Consider the following 14779-nt stretch of genomic DNA (forward strand, 5'->3'; position numbering starts at 1 on the left):
TCATGATAGAAGCATGAAATACAATTATGAAACCTGAAAATGAACATAAAAGGGCCCCCTTAAAGGTCCCCTATTATGCAAAATGCACTTCTTGCTGTCTTTTATGCATAAATATGTGTCCCCGGTGTGTAAGGTGACTAAAAAAGTGTCAGAAAATACAACCCTCTCTTTTTTCCTCCTTACCCACATCTCTAAAAACAGGGGTACAAACGAGCTGATCCAGATTTGCTATGAAGTCATAACCGAAATGTGGGCTGGCTTTACATCGAACTCCTGGCAACGTCCTGCCCACGTGACACGTCCCAAAATATCGTTCCCCATATACAGTCGCGAGCTGAATTCCCTCCGAAGCACCTCTGTGTATTCAGCAGGATTTCTGCAGGAGGGACTTAGAGTTGTTGTATATAGGCTATAGTACATATAATGTCACTGTTCTGGTGGTAAACACTGAGAAGTGTTTCAGAAATAATGCTTGATGTGGTTTGGAACCAGTGGCGGCTGGTGAAAAATATTGTAGGTGGGGCTGTTTGACAAAATATGCCGATTCCTGTCCACCTCCTCGTTGTGCCTTCTTATGGCTATGCGGTGTCCCTCATCTAGCTGTGTGGCTATGCTAATTCGGCCTAGCATGGCTAGCTTCACACAGTTCTCCATATGCACTCTTGCCCGCTTATGTTTCTTAATGCGTTTTGACATATGTTTCAGGTCTGTCACCCCTGTCTATGTCCACGAACTATCACAAGCACTTGTTTTAAAAAGTAAGCAAGGGAAGCAAAAGATTGCATTGGCGTAACCACTGCTAGTTAGCCAAGCCTTTCGATCGAACCAACCTCTCGCAAAGCTTCTCTTGCAGGTTTTCTCCTTTTCTCGTGCCTGTTGGGTTATATTCATTTCTGGCTTCTCTGGGCTGAGTTCTTTTACAATTAGTTTTTCCGCTAATGTTCTTCTTTCGAAGGGATACAGGTGTAGAGACAGTGGCGGTTATACATGGAAGATCCCCTTGTGTGTGCCGCCCCGGGCGGCTGCCCGCTCCGCCCATGCCCAAAAACGCTGCTTTGTGGAGATTTAACTGTGTTTTGAGCTAGCTGAACTACATTAGTGCTACTCAATATAGCCATGCTGCTCCTCTCTGAGGTAAATGTCCGTAACGTGCAGTGGTACACTGCTCTAAGCTTGGTACCAAGGGGCGATATTTTCAGAGCCCCCAAACCATAAAATTTGACGACGCTGATTGGCAAAATATGTACTTTTTTGCGTAGCAACCGGGGAACCATTGGCTTAAATTCCAGCACTGTAGTGCTGAGCGAACTGGAGCCCAGGGAAGACAGTCTATTGGCTACCAAAATGATAAACGAACGTGAAAGTGAGTACAAATATCATTCTGGAAAGTGCTAAACACATAAAATCCTTATTAGCGTGTAATTAAAACTGATTATTTTTCAAAATTAGAAAGATTATAAAAAAAATAAAAACAGGCAGGTGGGTGGGCGGTCGGCACTCCAGCGCCCTCTATGGGCGAGCCGCGGCTGTTTGGAACATAATATGGCGGATAATCACGGCAGCGTTTAGTATCTTCTCACGGTAGAAAACTTCCACAGAGGAGAGAGAGCTGCATGACCCCCCCAAAGGGGTGTGGCCACCTTCAGGTCAGCTCAAATTTAATTAGTCATAGAATCAGCACTTCAGTAATGTTTTGTATAGATATTGCCTTACATTATAGTGTTCAAATACAGCATAATAGGAGAGCTTTAATGCAGGGTTAATGAAATGTACAGGAAGCTATGTCTATTAATTTACTTATAAAATGTAAAGAGCAAAAAATATATATCCCAAGAAAAGCAAACCAAAGCTATTGGTAGTAGCTGATCTATGCTTGCATGCTCTCGAGGAGTTTTAGGGTGGAGTCTTTCAACAATTTATTCACAAATCTAAAAAGAATGAATGATTATTCAGCAAGGAATACAGAAGGTAACAACCCATTTAGTTAGACTTCCCTGTACGTTTAGGTGGGGAAAGCTGTCAATCAATAGGGCGAACAGGGGCCACCAAGCCTGACACACTGCATGTTTTCGGCTGGATTTCACAAGTTAAATAATTGTCTGAGGAATGGCCTGCCTGATGAGAATTACACATTGGTTGTTAAAGCGGTGATTTAGGAGGATGTTGCAGCCGCATGGAGGGAAGGATGGATTGATGAGGCCAGTGGACCAAATTTAGAGTTTCAATAGAGAACTGGCAAACAAGTCAATACATCATGTGACCTATTGTATGTAGACAGACTCCCCTTCCTCCTCCACACCTCACTTTTTGAGTGTGACTGATTATATTGGTCTGGCTCATGATGGCAACAGCTCCCGCAGCCCTGAGGCCAAGCAGGCCATCATTGATTATCAATGCACAAGCACATATCCCCAAAACACAGACTTCAACATCAAGCTTATCTCTGAAATAGATTGCTGTTGCTTGGTCACCCTTTTAAAATACTGCACACCATGAAGCATTCCTAAACATATTGGTAGAAACAAATGTGTTTGACTGTGATAACTTTTTTTGTGGTTCTAGTTGCGTTGCATATAAATTTGTGATGAAAGAAAAAGAAAAGCATTTGTTTGATGCATTACTTTGCGGGTATAGTTTGAACCTGAGGAGGGCTGCCACCAAGCCAGGAAAGTAAATTACACGTTTTCCCTTAAAACATAAAACAGCTCTCAGCCATGCCTGCTGCAAACAGCAAATATCAGATTTCTAACATCAAACAGTGTTTGAAATACCAGAAAAAAATCTACTTAACTGAAAACAAATTTGGGTAATGAAGTGGGAAAGAGAACGGAGGGGCTGGCTTTCACATTGTTCTCCAAGCAATAATGGAGTGAAATCAATGGGGCTGCAGTTTACCAATGAGGGGCCAGCGCTAACTGTTTTCCATCACAGCGTCGGGAGTTTTGTAAACAGGGACGGATTAAGAGTCATTGGGATCCTGGGCCTGTGTGGACGAGAAACCCCCCCCCCAACCACCCGAGCCCCACCCCAAGCAGCACCACGCTAACTTCACCCTCACGCGCAAATCAGCAGCGATAAAGGTTGCGCTAAAAGCACGGTCAAATTTTATTCACGTGCATCTTAAGGATTTACAACAAGTCAAAGAACACACATATGCACATAAATCAAAAATAAGCAGGCGCATAGACCTTACATAAGCAAATAACTCAATCTGGCCTTTATGAATGAATAGCCTTGCTATGAACACATTACAGGCTCTCATTCACAACACAGGATTTCTGACGATAGCCTAGAGATTATTTTGGCTTCAAACAGCGTAATGAAGGGGGGACACATAGCCTAGGCTACCTTCAATAAATTACTCACACAAACAGATCAGAACACACGACACACAAACACGTTTCAGAAGCAGGCTATAAAATGTTACGATTAAAATGATCGTTTAAACATAGGCTATGCCATAAACTGTCCGCCTCCACTTAATACACGCCGCTCCATCTTACATTGACTTAACTGTTAGTATTGTAACCACACCTGTCCACAGTTTTCTAATTAGCGCCCTCTATTGACACATCCAGCTATGTCATAGTAATAATAATAATTATTATTATTATTAGTATTGTATTTATAAATTATTTATAACTTCTTATTATTATAAAAACTATATTAATTATAATAATAACAACAATAAGTATGAAGAATAGAATAAGAGAAGTGTCACTTGGCTGATATCTGAGTTGAATAACAACAACCCATGGTACATCAGGGGCCCATACAGCTGGCCTGTATGATCGCGCTGCATTGTCGGAAACAGAAGCTAACTATAAAGATATATGACATATAATGAATGCTATTTGATAGGCCCCTTTCAGATAATACGAATAACTAACATAACACGTGTTTCAGAGCCCTTTATGGCAGTGGTTCCCAACGTAGGGGGCGCGGAGCTCTTGCAGGTGGGGCACAGCAAGGCAAATGGATGAGGCACCAACAAATATGGACAAGAAATAAAAAATGTATCATGAAAATTGCACATCGGTGGCCTTTTTATTACATACAATGAGCTAAATTTGTATGCAACGGGCCCAAAAAACCTTCTACATCACACAGATCACAAGAAAACTGCTTGAAATCGTGCATCGACATCAAGGTTGAGGGGGAGTGGGGAGGGCTCGACAATATTCTAACCTTCGAAAGGGGGGCCCAGCTTGCAAAAGGTTGGGAACCCCTGCTTTATGGTATATCCTACCCCATTCTAACTGATTTAAGGGCCCTTTTCCGATATTAGGGATGAATAATAATAATAATAATAATAATAATTAATTATACATTTTATTTGAAGGCGCCTTTCTCGGCACTGAAGGACACCGTACATGATACACACACAAAGACAATAAAAGGAATCAACAATGCAATTAAAAAATAAAAACAATAGAAGGTGACAGAGGAATTGATATCAAGTGGAATAAGCAGTTTTGAACAGATGTGTTTTGAGTTGTGTTTTGAAATGAGGGAACGAATCCATGTTTCTGAGTTGGGGTGGTAATGAGTTCCAGAGACGGGGAGCAGAGTGGCTGAATGCTCTGCTCCCCATGGTGATGAAACGGGCGGAGGGGACAGACTGAGGGAGCGGGAGGGAGTGGAAACATGGAAGAGGTCAGACAGATATGGGGGGGCGAGGTTGTGGATGGTTTTGAATGTTAACAGGAGGACTTTGAATTGAATACGGAACTGAACGGGGAGCCAGTGGAGCTGTTGGAGGACAGGAGTGATGTGGTGAATGGAGGGGGTCCGAGTTATAATGCGGGCAGCTGAATTCTGGACTAATTGAAGTTTATGGAGGGTTTTTTGAGGGAGGCCAAAGAGGAGAGAGTTGCAGTAATCCAGACGGGATGTGACGAGGCTGTGGACAAGGATGGTGGCAGTGTGGGGGGTAAGGGAGGGGCGGAGGCGATTGATGTTTCGTAGGTATGAATAACATTCATAAGCTGTGGTCCAGGGGCCCTATATGACCTATCATATGCCATTCTATTTAATTTGAGGGGGGGGGGGGGGCTTTAATGTATGAGAGATTAATTAATTACAAAACCCTTGCTATATGATTGAGGGGCCCTATTGAGATATATTACATAATATAACCAATGTTATATGGTTTCAGGGCCCCATTCATTTTTTTATGTTGTAGAGACAATATTGAAATGGTAGCGCAGAGGCTTGGGCTTCAGGGCCCCCTTGGCCCGTGTGCCCCTGGGCCTGGGCCCGGTAGGCCCGAGCAGTAATCCATCCTTGGTTGTAAAGCTTTGCTAAATTAATCAAAAGTCTTCATTAGGGGCAGATTGGTCTCTTGCGAAAACAGGATTGTAAACACATTGATCCCACAGTGATGAAAGAAAATAGAGGGACCAGTTCACACAATATGGTGAACACACATCCAGCATCTTCACTAAAGCCAAACCAATTTTTAGTTTCAGTGTTTATGTTGCTGATGGGACACAAAAAGAGAGGGGAACTAAGTGAGTGATAAAGAGAAGAACAGATGCATATAAAAAAAATTGCATCCTGTAATCAATTTTAAAATGTAAATATTATGTAGACTTCCAATGTTTATAAGTCAGTCAAGTCAGTAACAATACAGGAATAACCACCATTTTATGAAGATATATGGTGAGCTGACATCCAAATATGTAAGATAAATGATTTTACACACTACAAGGAGTGCGACACACCATAAGTCCATTAATACATATTATATCAGCATGTATAATGGCAAACACTAAAGAGGTAGAACGATTTAATTGATCTACTAAAGAACATAAGCATCGGTGCAGAGGCACGCGCCTTGTGTGCAGTCTGATGCCTGCTTGTGTTCAATTCAAATTAATTGCGCAGCGACTTGATATCTGTCCGCGCAACACATAAAAGATACTGACAGGTAATTACTAACGTTTCACCTCCTGACTCAGCGCAGTAATTGAAAAAGCTGCATCAACCTGTTGGGAGGGGTGGGTGGAGGGAAGTTCGAGCAAACAATTGAACTTCGGAGACACACTCACGGTGCTGAAATTCCGTGGGCCGCACAGCTCCCCCTGGTAGCGGCAGTACAGCAGCATCTCCTCCAGCTGGTGTCCCAGCCGGTCCAGCAGCTGCCTCATGGACGGCTGGGACTCCCGCGGAGGAGGAAGAAAGTGGTTAAAGTCCAAAATCCGAGACAGCGGGGACCAGGGAGACTCGCCCTTCTCGCTCCCTCCACCGTCTCCCAGCGGTGTGAGCGCCTCTCTCGCGGCGGGGGACACCTGCCAGTTCTTACCAAAAAGTCCCAGCCACCTCCCCGCGCTGAATATGTCCGTCTTCTTCATGCGCCGTGGCAGCAGCAGGTTCTGGTTGCAGATGGTGACCGCGGGGAACACCAGCCGCTTGGCGTACACCATGTGCGCCTTGCTGTACACGGGCGAGGAGAGCAGGTACCGCACTCTGTTGGAGGACCAGGTGAGGAGCAGACCCAGAGCTGCCAGGAAAGCCAGCAGCCAAGCCACTCTTCGCGGGTACGAGCCGCTGAGGAATATGTGCCTTAAGCCATGCAAGGTGGTGTGTTTCAGGAAGAGCTTCCCGGCTTCGGCGAGGGAGCCCGGTCTCGGTTTGGATCCAGATGAGGTGCACTGGCACATTTTGGAGGAAGGCTTGTGCGCGCTTTTAACATCGGTCCCGGCTTGGTCAGTGAATGAGACTGAACTCGGCTTTGCGCTCTCAGATGGCTGCTGTTTGGAAGAGACTTTGGAGAGGGAGAGAGAGAAACAGAGAGGGAGAGAAAGAGAAAAGCGCACGAGCTCGCTCCTCGCGGGCAATGAGCAGCAGCTCGTGGTGGTGATGGGGGAGTGTTTTGTCAGTCGCACAGCGCTCCCTGGGCTTGTCCAAGGGGTGAGTTGGAGGAGGAGGAGGGGGGTGGGGGGTCGTGTGGTTCTTCAGAAAGATTTAGTGCGCGACTGTGCAGCACCAGTATAACCAGGGGGATTATTTCATCAACATTACAAGCAAGAAATGTTCCAGAGACAATAGTAAAAAAAAACAAAAAACCTACACATTCATATTCAATTACACGTTCCTTGTGTCTGCTTCATGATAATAAGATTCCAACCTTATACAGCACACACTCACACACACACACACACCCTCTTTCTTCATAATGTGCCCAGTGCTGTTAGCTGAATGAAATCATTGGCCTCAGTAGCTACAGAACATTTGTCTTCCTTTTCAAGACTGTCACACACATGCACCTTTAGGCACACACAACACACACATACTGTTCACATTCAGGCAAGGCATGATAATCCCTTCTGGCTCACAATTTGTATTCTTCCTCAAAATTGAGCACTGCATCATGGAGGGCAATGCCGTTGAGACTGTAGTCTATTTCATTACTGTTCTACTAGTTGCATTTTAAATATTGCAGTGCAGAAAAACACTCACTGGGCACCTAACATTTTGGTGGCACTGAAGTTTCTGCACACTGGTTGACATTTCCGACTGTTAATTCTCTGATGATGTTTCAGTAAAGATGGGAAACGTTAAGGGGAAAAAACAAAAAGGTCAAGATGCTTCGGGTAAATAAATGCAAATCATGTTGCACGTCATTAGACACCTCCCATAATTCCAAAGGGCCTTATGTAGATTTAATGCTTTTTTTGACCCTGCGGTGATACAGTTTGGCTGTGATGACGGAAAACCTGTTTCAGGCTGGCAACACAGGCTTGAATGCACCATTGACGAAGCATTTTGTGAACACCATCTTCCTCTCCAGAGGGGTGTTGGTTAAGTGGTGTTTCACGCTTGGTTGGTCATTATCACAGTGTTCCAATCCAGAGCAAAAGCCGGACAACATGCAGGCCTGATTCACTCTCTCAGCTCCTACTTCTGGTCGCAGTGGGTTTGCACGAGTGTACGAGTGTAGTTTACTGGGGGACTGAGGGAAAAGAGGTGAGAAGGAAATTGTGTAAGTGAGAGGAGAAGGAGAGGATAATTGAGGTGTGCTGAGTGAATCAATTTTTCAAGTCTTGCCCTTCTGTAGCTTAAAGGAGAAATCTGGTGTCTGGCAACTTGGGTGATTGCTGAGATCTGGGAACATAGTGGCCACATAAAAGATAGACAGGAAAACACAAGCAGTCACACTGAAAGACGAGTTGTAAATAGAACAAAACCAAAACCGTTCCCTCGTTGCACATCTAATACTTTACATGCATTTCATTTGAATAGATTTGCAACAATATTTGGATTTGCTCACAGGCTAAAATTAATATGCAAAAAAGTGGTTTAACTTCGGTGAACTATGACTATTAGACCTTTTATCTAACCCCCTCAGATTTAAACAAACGCCCATACGTGACAAATGGTTTTCAGTAATGAGACATGTTGACTGTACAAACAGGTGTAAGGTCTCAAGGACAAACTGTTGAAGCTTGTTGTCTTTTAGTAACAAAGATAGAGAGACAATTAGGAGAGTTTAACTTTATATGAAAATACATGATGTACAGTGTTGAATAAAAAGACAGGAGAGAGGAAACAAAACCTCTTCCTCTACCTCCTATTATCTCTTCAAATTTAATTTACAACAAGATTAATGAAGTTGATGAACTTGGTCTAATGCACACATTGTAAGTTGTCAACTAAATGAATGTAAAGTAATTTAAATAGAAAGAAGCTCAATGGGCTATTGTAATTCACTTGTTAGCTCATCAGCTTCACCAGTTAGCCTGCATCACCTTTTTTCTAAAACCACTTTTCTGTGTTATACTTTTACCGTATTAACCTTTGCCCTATTTTATTTTGAAATATGTTTGGGAATATGCATCCCAAAGCATAATACTGTTAGCCTAGAAATATAGGCACACCCTAGCGGTAGCAAACTTAATTTGCAGCGTGGGTTCAACCTAGAAACTCCTCGTTAGCTCGTGAGCTGCAAAACCCTAATTCTGGTTTGGCCAATTACATCGTGTGTGGGCGGGCTTGATGTAATGAAGACAGAGTTGTGACCGTTTCGCTTGTAGTCCCTGCCGGTCTCTGCTACATGTAAATAAAGAAGATGGCTGCTGCTGGCAAACAGCAGTCTTTCAAATCGGCATCACACACAACACGCCATACGCGGAACAATTGCCCATGGACTCTTTGCGTTGCTCTGACTACCTCACCTTCAGCTTTGCTCTGATTGGTTGTAGCGCTATCCTATTGCGTGCAGAGGGAATTTGATAGACAACCATTTATCCCGCCCCTGAGGGCCCTGCTAATTGTGTCAAGACCTACATCTTGATGTACATCTTGATGTAGGTCATCTTGATCTACATCTTGATGTAGGTCTAGTTTGCCAGGCTATAATACTGTAATAAAGGAAAGAGAACTACAATGTATAGACCCCATTAGAGTTCTCAGTATTTTCCTGCTTCAGTCTATATATTCTTTCCGTCTTGCTGTGTTGGGGATGTTTCTGGGCGTTTCTCTTCCCTACGCTCTGTCTCCAGCTGTCACTCCTCAGTCTCTTCTCCCCTGGGGCTCTGCTCTGCCCGGCTGACACTGAGATCGATGTTGCCTGAATCAGAAGCTTGGAAAGCTCCCTTAAATTCTCCTGTCTGGACACAAACACTCTACCCATTAGCTAGCTGGACTGACGATTGCTAAATCTGGCTACTGCCGTTGAGACAAGGACGAGAGGCCAACTTTAAATGGTTTGTTTCAAAGGTAAAGTTAAGTTAGAGAAAATACTTTAGCTACTGTATGTTTAGGGTAAGACAACTTCACTGCTGGGTTAAAGTCAGGGAAATATTGTCGTTAATCCTGACTGCAAGTACATTGGTGTAATTCCTAGGGATACTGGACTGCCTTTTTAGTCAAGCATTCCTCACAGATAAGATCAGGCAACCAGTTTAATATTTGTCCATGTTTCTGGATATAGACACCATACTTTTCACTCTCGCTGGCTTACCACATCATAGCATCCCCCCTGAGGACAATCAAGTCCCCTCCTCGGGCGATTACATATGTTTGAAGGAGTAAAGGTGTCATGGGTGATGGTTATTCAATCGGGGACCACAACGGCTTCACAGCAAGATACAAAATGACATATTCAAGAGTTGTACCATGGAAATCAATACGTGCTGGATTGACTGCAGGTGTGAGTCATGTAAAGAACGCTACATTGCCATGATGAAGTAAGAGGGAATGTGAAATGTATCAGATAGAGCGCAAAAAGGTAATTTAAAAAGTATATTCATATACATGTGGGAGGTACATGCATTGATTATTGGTAACCAATTTGTTTGGTAGGGGGTGCGTCACAATTCACCAGAGATGGATTCTGACACTTTTGGCATTTAGCATCATTTATTTAACCCTGTTTTCCCAGCCAGCTCATCAACAGAAAGACATATCGGAGGAGAGGCTCTGAGCCACAAGCTAATCCGTCTGGGCGAAGGGATAATGATGCACTTGCTTGACAGAGAAACCCAATCCCACAGCATGTGTTACAACAGAATAACAAATGCACGCGTCTCAGAGACTGCGGTTAAAGTGTTTCACTAATGAACCCATTACGAAAGCAAACAGGGGTATTTGTTGGGGGACCTTAGGCCCAAATTGTATGCCTTTATACATCTGTGGTGTGAATAAATATCCCGTTTGATTGATTGTTTTTACAGAAAACTGAGTATATGAATGGGCATTGGGGGACTACCGTTTCAAACTTTTACTGATTTGTTCAACAGTGAGTAAAAAAGGAATCGCATAAAAAAGCAGTTCCCTTGATTAGTGCTGGGCAGAAAAATGCAGTCTTTGGCTAAAAGACTATTGATTTTTCAATGCTGTGTTTATTCCCCAAACTGATTTTTTTTAGTCTATAAAACGACTGCTAACTTATTTCAAGATTCAAGATTCAAGAAGCTTTATTTATCCCGAGGGAAATTGAGGTGCAACAGTTCAATACAAAGAAGGAAGGAGAAATATACACTCAATATAACTAAACTACTAAATATACACTAAATATACATCAAATATTACTAAATATAAACTAAAACAACTAAGTATAAACTAAGTATAACTAAATATAAACTAAATGTATCAACAATAAGAGCAGCTTTGCAAATATGAAATAGTGAAATAGTTACAGTAACTACGTAGGTATATACAATATACAACAATACGTATAGTGCAAATGGCAGTACAGTAATAAGATAACTAATAAAACTAAGCTGAATACTAAATACTAAATAAAGTGACATGTGAATAAAGTGACATGTGAAAGTGAAAGTAAAGTGAAATGACAGCACTGCGATGAAATAAAGTGTCACTGAGTCTCCAATGTTCCTCTAACGACCTGAGGTGGATGAGTTAAAGAGTCTGATGGCCACAGGAAGAAAGGACTTCCTGTGGCGTTCTGTGGTACACCGGGGTGGAATGAGTCTATTGCTGAAGGTCAGCACCTGGTGGAGAGCGTGAGCGTTGTTATCCATGATACTACGCAGCTTGCGCAGCATCCCTGTCAGACACCACCAGCAAAGAGTCCAGCTGGACCCCCAGGACGGAGCCAGCCTTCCTGACGATCCTGCTGATCTTGTTGGCGTCTGCTGACCTCAACCTGCTTCCCCAGCACGCAACACCAAAGAAGATGGCACTGGCTACCACCGACTGGTAGTACATCTTCAGCATGGTGTTACAGACATTTCTTTAAAGGATAAAGATTTCAGGCATGCAAAAGCAGTGAGCCAAAGAGGACATACTCAAAAGGTATTACCATCGTCATAAACAGCCCAATCTTCATTTCAGTGTGTGAAAACATCTCCTCTAAAGTCATTTAAATGATGTTATTGAGACAAATCCTCCAGTTGATAAACATAAAGCTTATGGGGACTTTCATTAACACACTGACAGTGTGCAGAGGATATTTATGTACACATTTTGGAGTTTAGACTCGTCAGCAGCACTACAATGAAACAAAAAGGGATGCAATTACAAAAACATTTGCAGGCCGCTGATGTCCGGATCCTCGTAAACTGATGTTGTGAATTCCATCACAGGCGATTAAACCCCACAGATTATTAGTTGCTTGATCACTGGGAGCTAACGGGAATAAGAGTGATCAGTAGAGGGCCTTTTTTTCAGGGTGGACTTTTCCTTTGACAGCTTCTTTTGAATTAGAAAAAGACTTCAATTTCAATCAGTGAAGCCAGTGAAGCAGCGAATGTTTAAAAGCAAACTGGAGATAAATAAAAAAAAGACAAGCACAGAAATTAAATAGCTGCTACTAGACGTCACATCTTATCAGTCTTTAGCTTGCCAGACAGGATTACTCCTTGTGGCATCCAGTGTGTGACATGCTCAGTGAACAATTACATGCTGTATTTCTTCTTTTTTTTTAAAGAATTCAAACATGGTGTGCCTATTTAAAGTTATGCACATCTCAGAACTACATGCTCAATAATTCTGACCTTTAATTCATTCGTATCCACACATTTGCAGGACTTGTCAGTCTCCTTTATTCTCAGTGGTATTTATTTCTTCACTCTCTTTTCAATACCCCAATTTTTCATCTTTTTCAAGGTCTCTAGGTACATACTATATGGGCTTTTTGCTGTGCATGAGCACTCCCAGTATGCAAGGGCTTTTTTCTTTTTCTGCAGACACTGCAAATAAATAAAGAAGCTGTAGTATAGTATGTGCTTTTACACATGTTGCCTAATATTGGCTGCATGTTTGGAAGTGGAAAAATCGTTAGTTATTGGAAAAAATAAATTGAGCTGGGAATTAGGGTTGTTGGGGCAAATGGAAAGGAAAAAAAGCAGTTACTGTTACAGCATGATGTAATGCAGGCCATTAATAAGCTCATGTGGTAAATACCAATTATAAATAGGTGTAGGAATAGGTGATTAAACCTGAAATAAGTTACCATTTCAGCATTTCTGGTTTTTTCCCCAAGAGTCAATGTTTTTCTGAAGTTAAACTTGGTTGGAAGCCTGAAATAAGGTCTGTAATTAGCACAAGCTTAAGGTATTTGAATGTTTTTGTTGTTGGTCATTAAATACATTATACCTCGAATTGTGAATGCCTGAAGACTTTATGTCTCTGAAAACTGGCGGTTGCTAAAGAAATGGCTAAATGAGACTACCAAACATCATCATGAGTCTTTGGTTTAGTTGTTTCGATGTGAAGCCATGAAACCATGATGTAGCTATTCAGTTCTGGCTTTTGCGTTTACCTTTCAAAAGATATTAAAGTGGTGTTAATATGTGGACATTTTTATCCTGCTGAACAAAATGTTTAAGTATCATAAACGTGTGTTTGCCAAACAGTCTGCTTGCCACAATATTCAAAAATCGAATGCAAAAATCCCATTGATTTTTGTCAAGGGAACCTTTGCAATGCTAACATACAGGGTTACAGTCCATTAATAAACTCAATTGGAACGTACAAATTATAGAGTTTTGCAGGTATAAGTCATATAGCTGGGAATAAATGACCATTTTAGACTTCTGGTTCTCTGTCTTTTTTTAAGTCCTTTTTGGTGAGATGCCTGAGAGCGGCAGATTCCGGGGGAAGTGTTTGGTTGGTTTACTGAGGGGGTAAGGCATATCACGTGTATCATTGGTGCTCGAGTTGACTGCCTGAACTAACTTGCAGGCTTCGCTCCATTTATGTTGATGTGAAGCCATGCAGCCATGATGTGGCTATTTAAAGCTATTAAAGTGGCGTTAATAAGTGAAGATTAAGAAGTGAAACCCTTGCGATGCTAACTTCTGGGTTGGCATTTTTAATAAATACAAAATCTATCCCATCTATTTATACATGCTCATGCTGAGAAAAATATACATAAAAAACAACCTTCCTACCCGAGGCTTTGGATTAAAGCCACAGACATCACAAATAATACAAAAAATGCGGATCTTTTTATGTATTCTTTGTTTCTGCTGGGGATGACATGAGATCTCTCTCCGGTGTGTGGACGCTGAGGGATAAACAAACCTTTGGGCTGCACATCGCTCTTTGTGCTAGACTGCTTGTGCTGATAGCAGAGGTGTGTTTGTGAGAGCTCTGGGTCGTTGGGGGCACTCTGCACTTTATCAAACTGTCATTCAGGGTCTGGATCGGGGTGGGGACACGTGTAGAGTCAAACTACATGACGCAAGGGAGGCAACACGACTTCGCCTTACCACTATCTGCTGAATCTACAAACTCTTCCTCACCTCACTCTGTTTACCCCCATATGCATACAGTACAACCCCTTGACTTTTTACTAAGGTATAAACAAATTCTCCTCCTTCGGCAAATTCTCTGCTGTGTGTATTAACATTAACCTTTGTTCCCCCTTCCGCTTTCCTCCTCTGTGTTTGAGATCCCATATTCTCTCTGCAGCTCTTGTTTGCTGCTGCTGCTTTCCCCGTGTCCCGCTGGGAATGTTTGCAGCCAAAGCATCCACAAGGGAGCTGGGAGGGAGGGGAGAGGACAGAGCAAAGGAAGAGAAGCAGGGTGGAAAAAGCAGCAGCAAAGGTGCTGTGGCTGCGGGGGCTGACAGAGGAGCAGGTGGTGATTTACAGAAACAATTTTAAGGATAATTGTGTACATGATCTGCTAGAAGGGACAAGTGTGACAAAGGCCAATTTCCCAATAGCCTCTTAATCTGCCGGGCTGTAAGGTTGAATTAAATACTGCGTAAGGTGACTGCCGCTGTGTAAAAACTAAGTGAGGTATGAGAGTCGGTGGAAGTAGCTCAGTGCAAGTCTGTGAACACAGAGAGCTTCAGGTGGTG

At 42.6% G+C, this 14779-nt stretch overlaps 1 protein-coding gene across 3 annotated transcripts in view; it reads right to left on the reverse strand.

The window, feature by feature from the left end:
- The window catches only part of asic1b (acid-sensing (proton-gated) ion channel 1b), a 154603-nt gene that overhangs the window by 25785 nt on the left and 114039 nt on the right, over window positions 1–14779 (reverse strand). The window contains exon 1 of one of the 3 annotated variants that reach the window (XM_063911998.1): window positions 6054–6826. The exons of the other annotated variants lie outside the window; for them this stretch is intronic. Within the exon in view, the coding sequence (XP_063768068.1) occupies window positions 6054–6665 (612 nt within the window). The 5' untranslated portion in view covers window positions 6666–6826. Of the gene's footprint in view, window positions 1–6053; window positions 6827–14779 lie in introns of those variants that run through there. 3 annotated transcript variants of the gene reach the window in all.

Source organism: Eleginops maclovinus, chromosome 20 (genome assembly GCF_036324505.1).
Source record: "Eleginops maclovinus isolate JMC-PN-2008 ecotype Puerto Natales chromosome 20, JC_Emac_rtc_rv5, whole genome shotgun sequence".
Taxonomy (NCBI): Eukaryota; Metazoa; Chordata; class Actinopteri; order Perciformes; family Eleginopidae; genus Eleginops; species Eleginops maclovinus.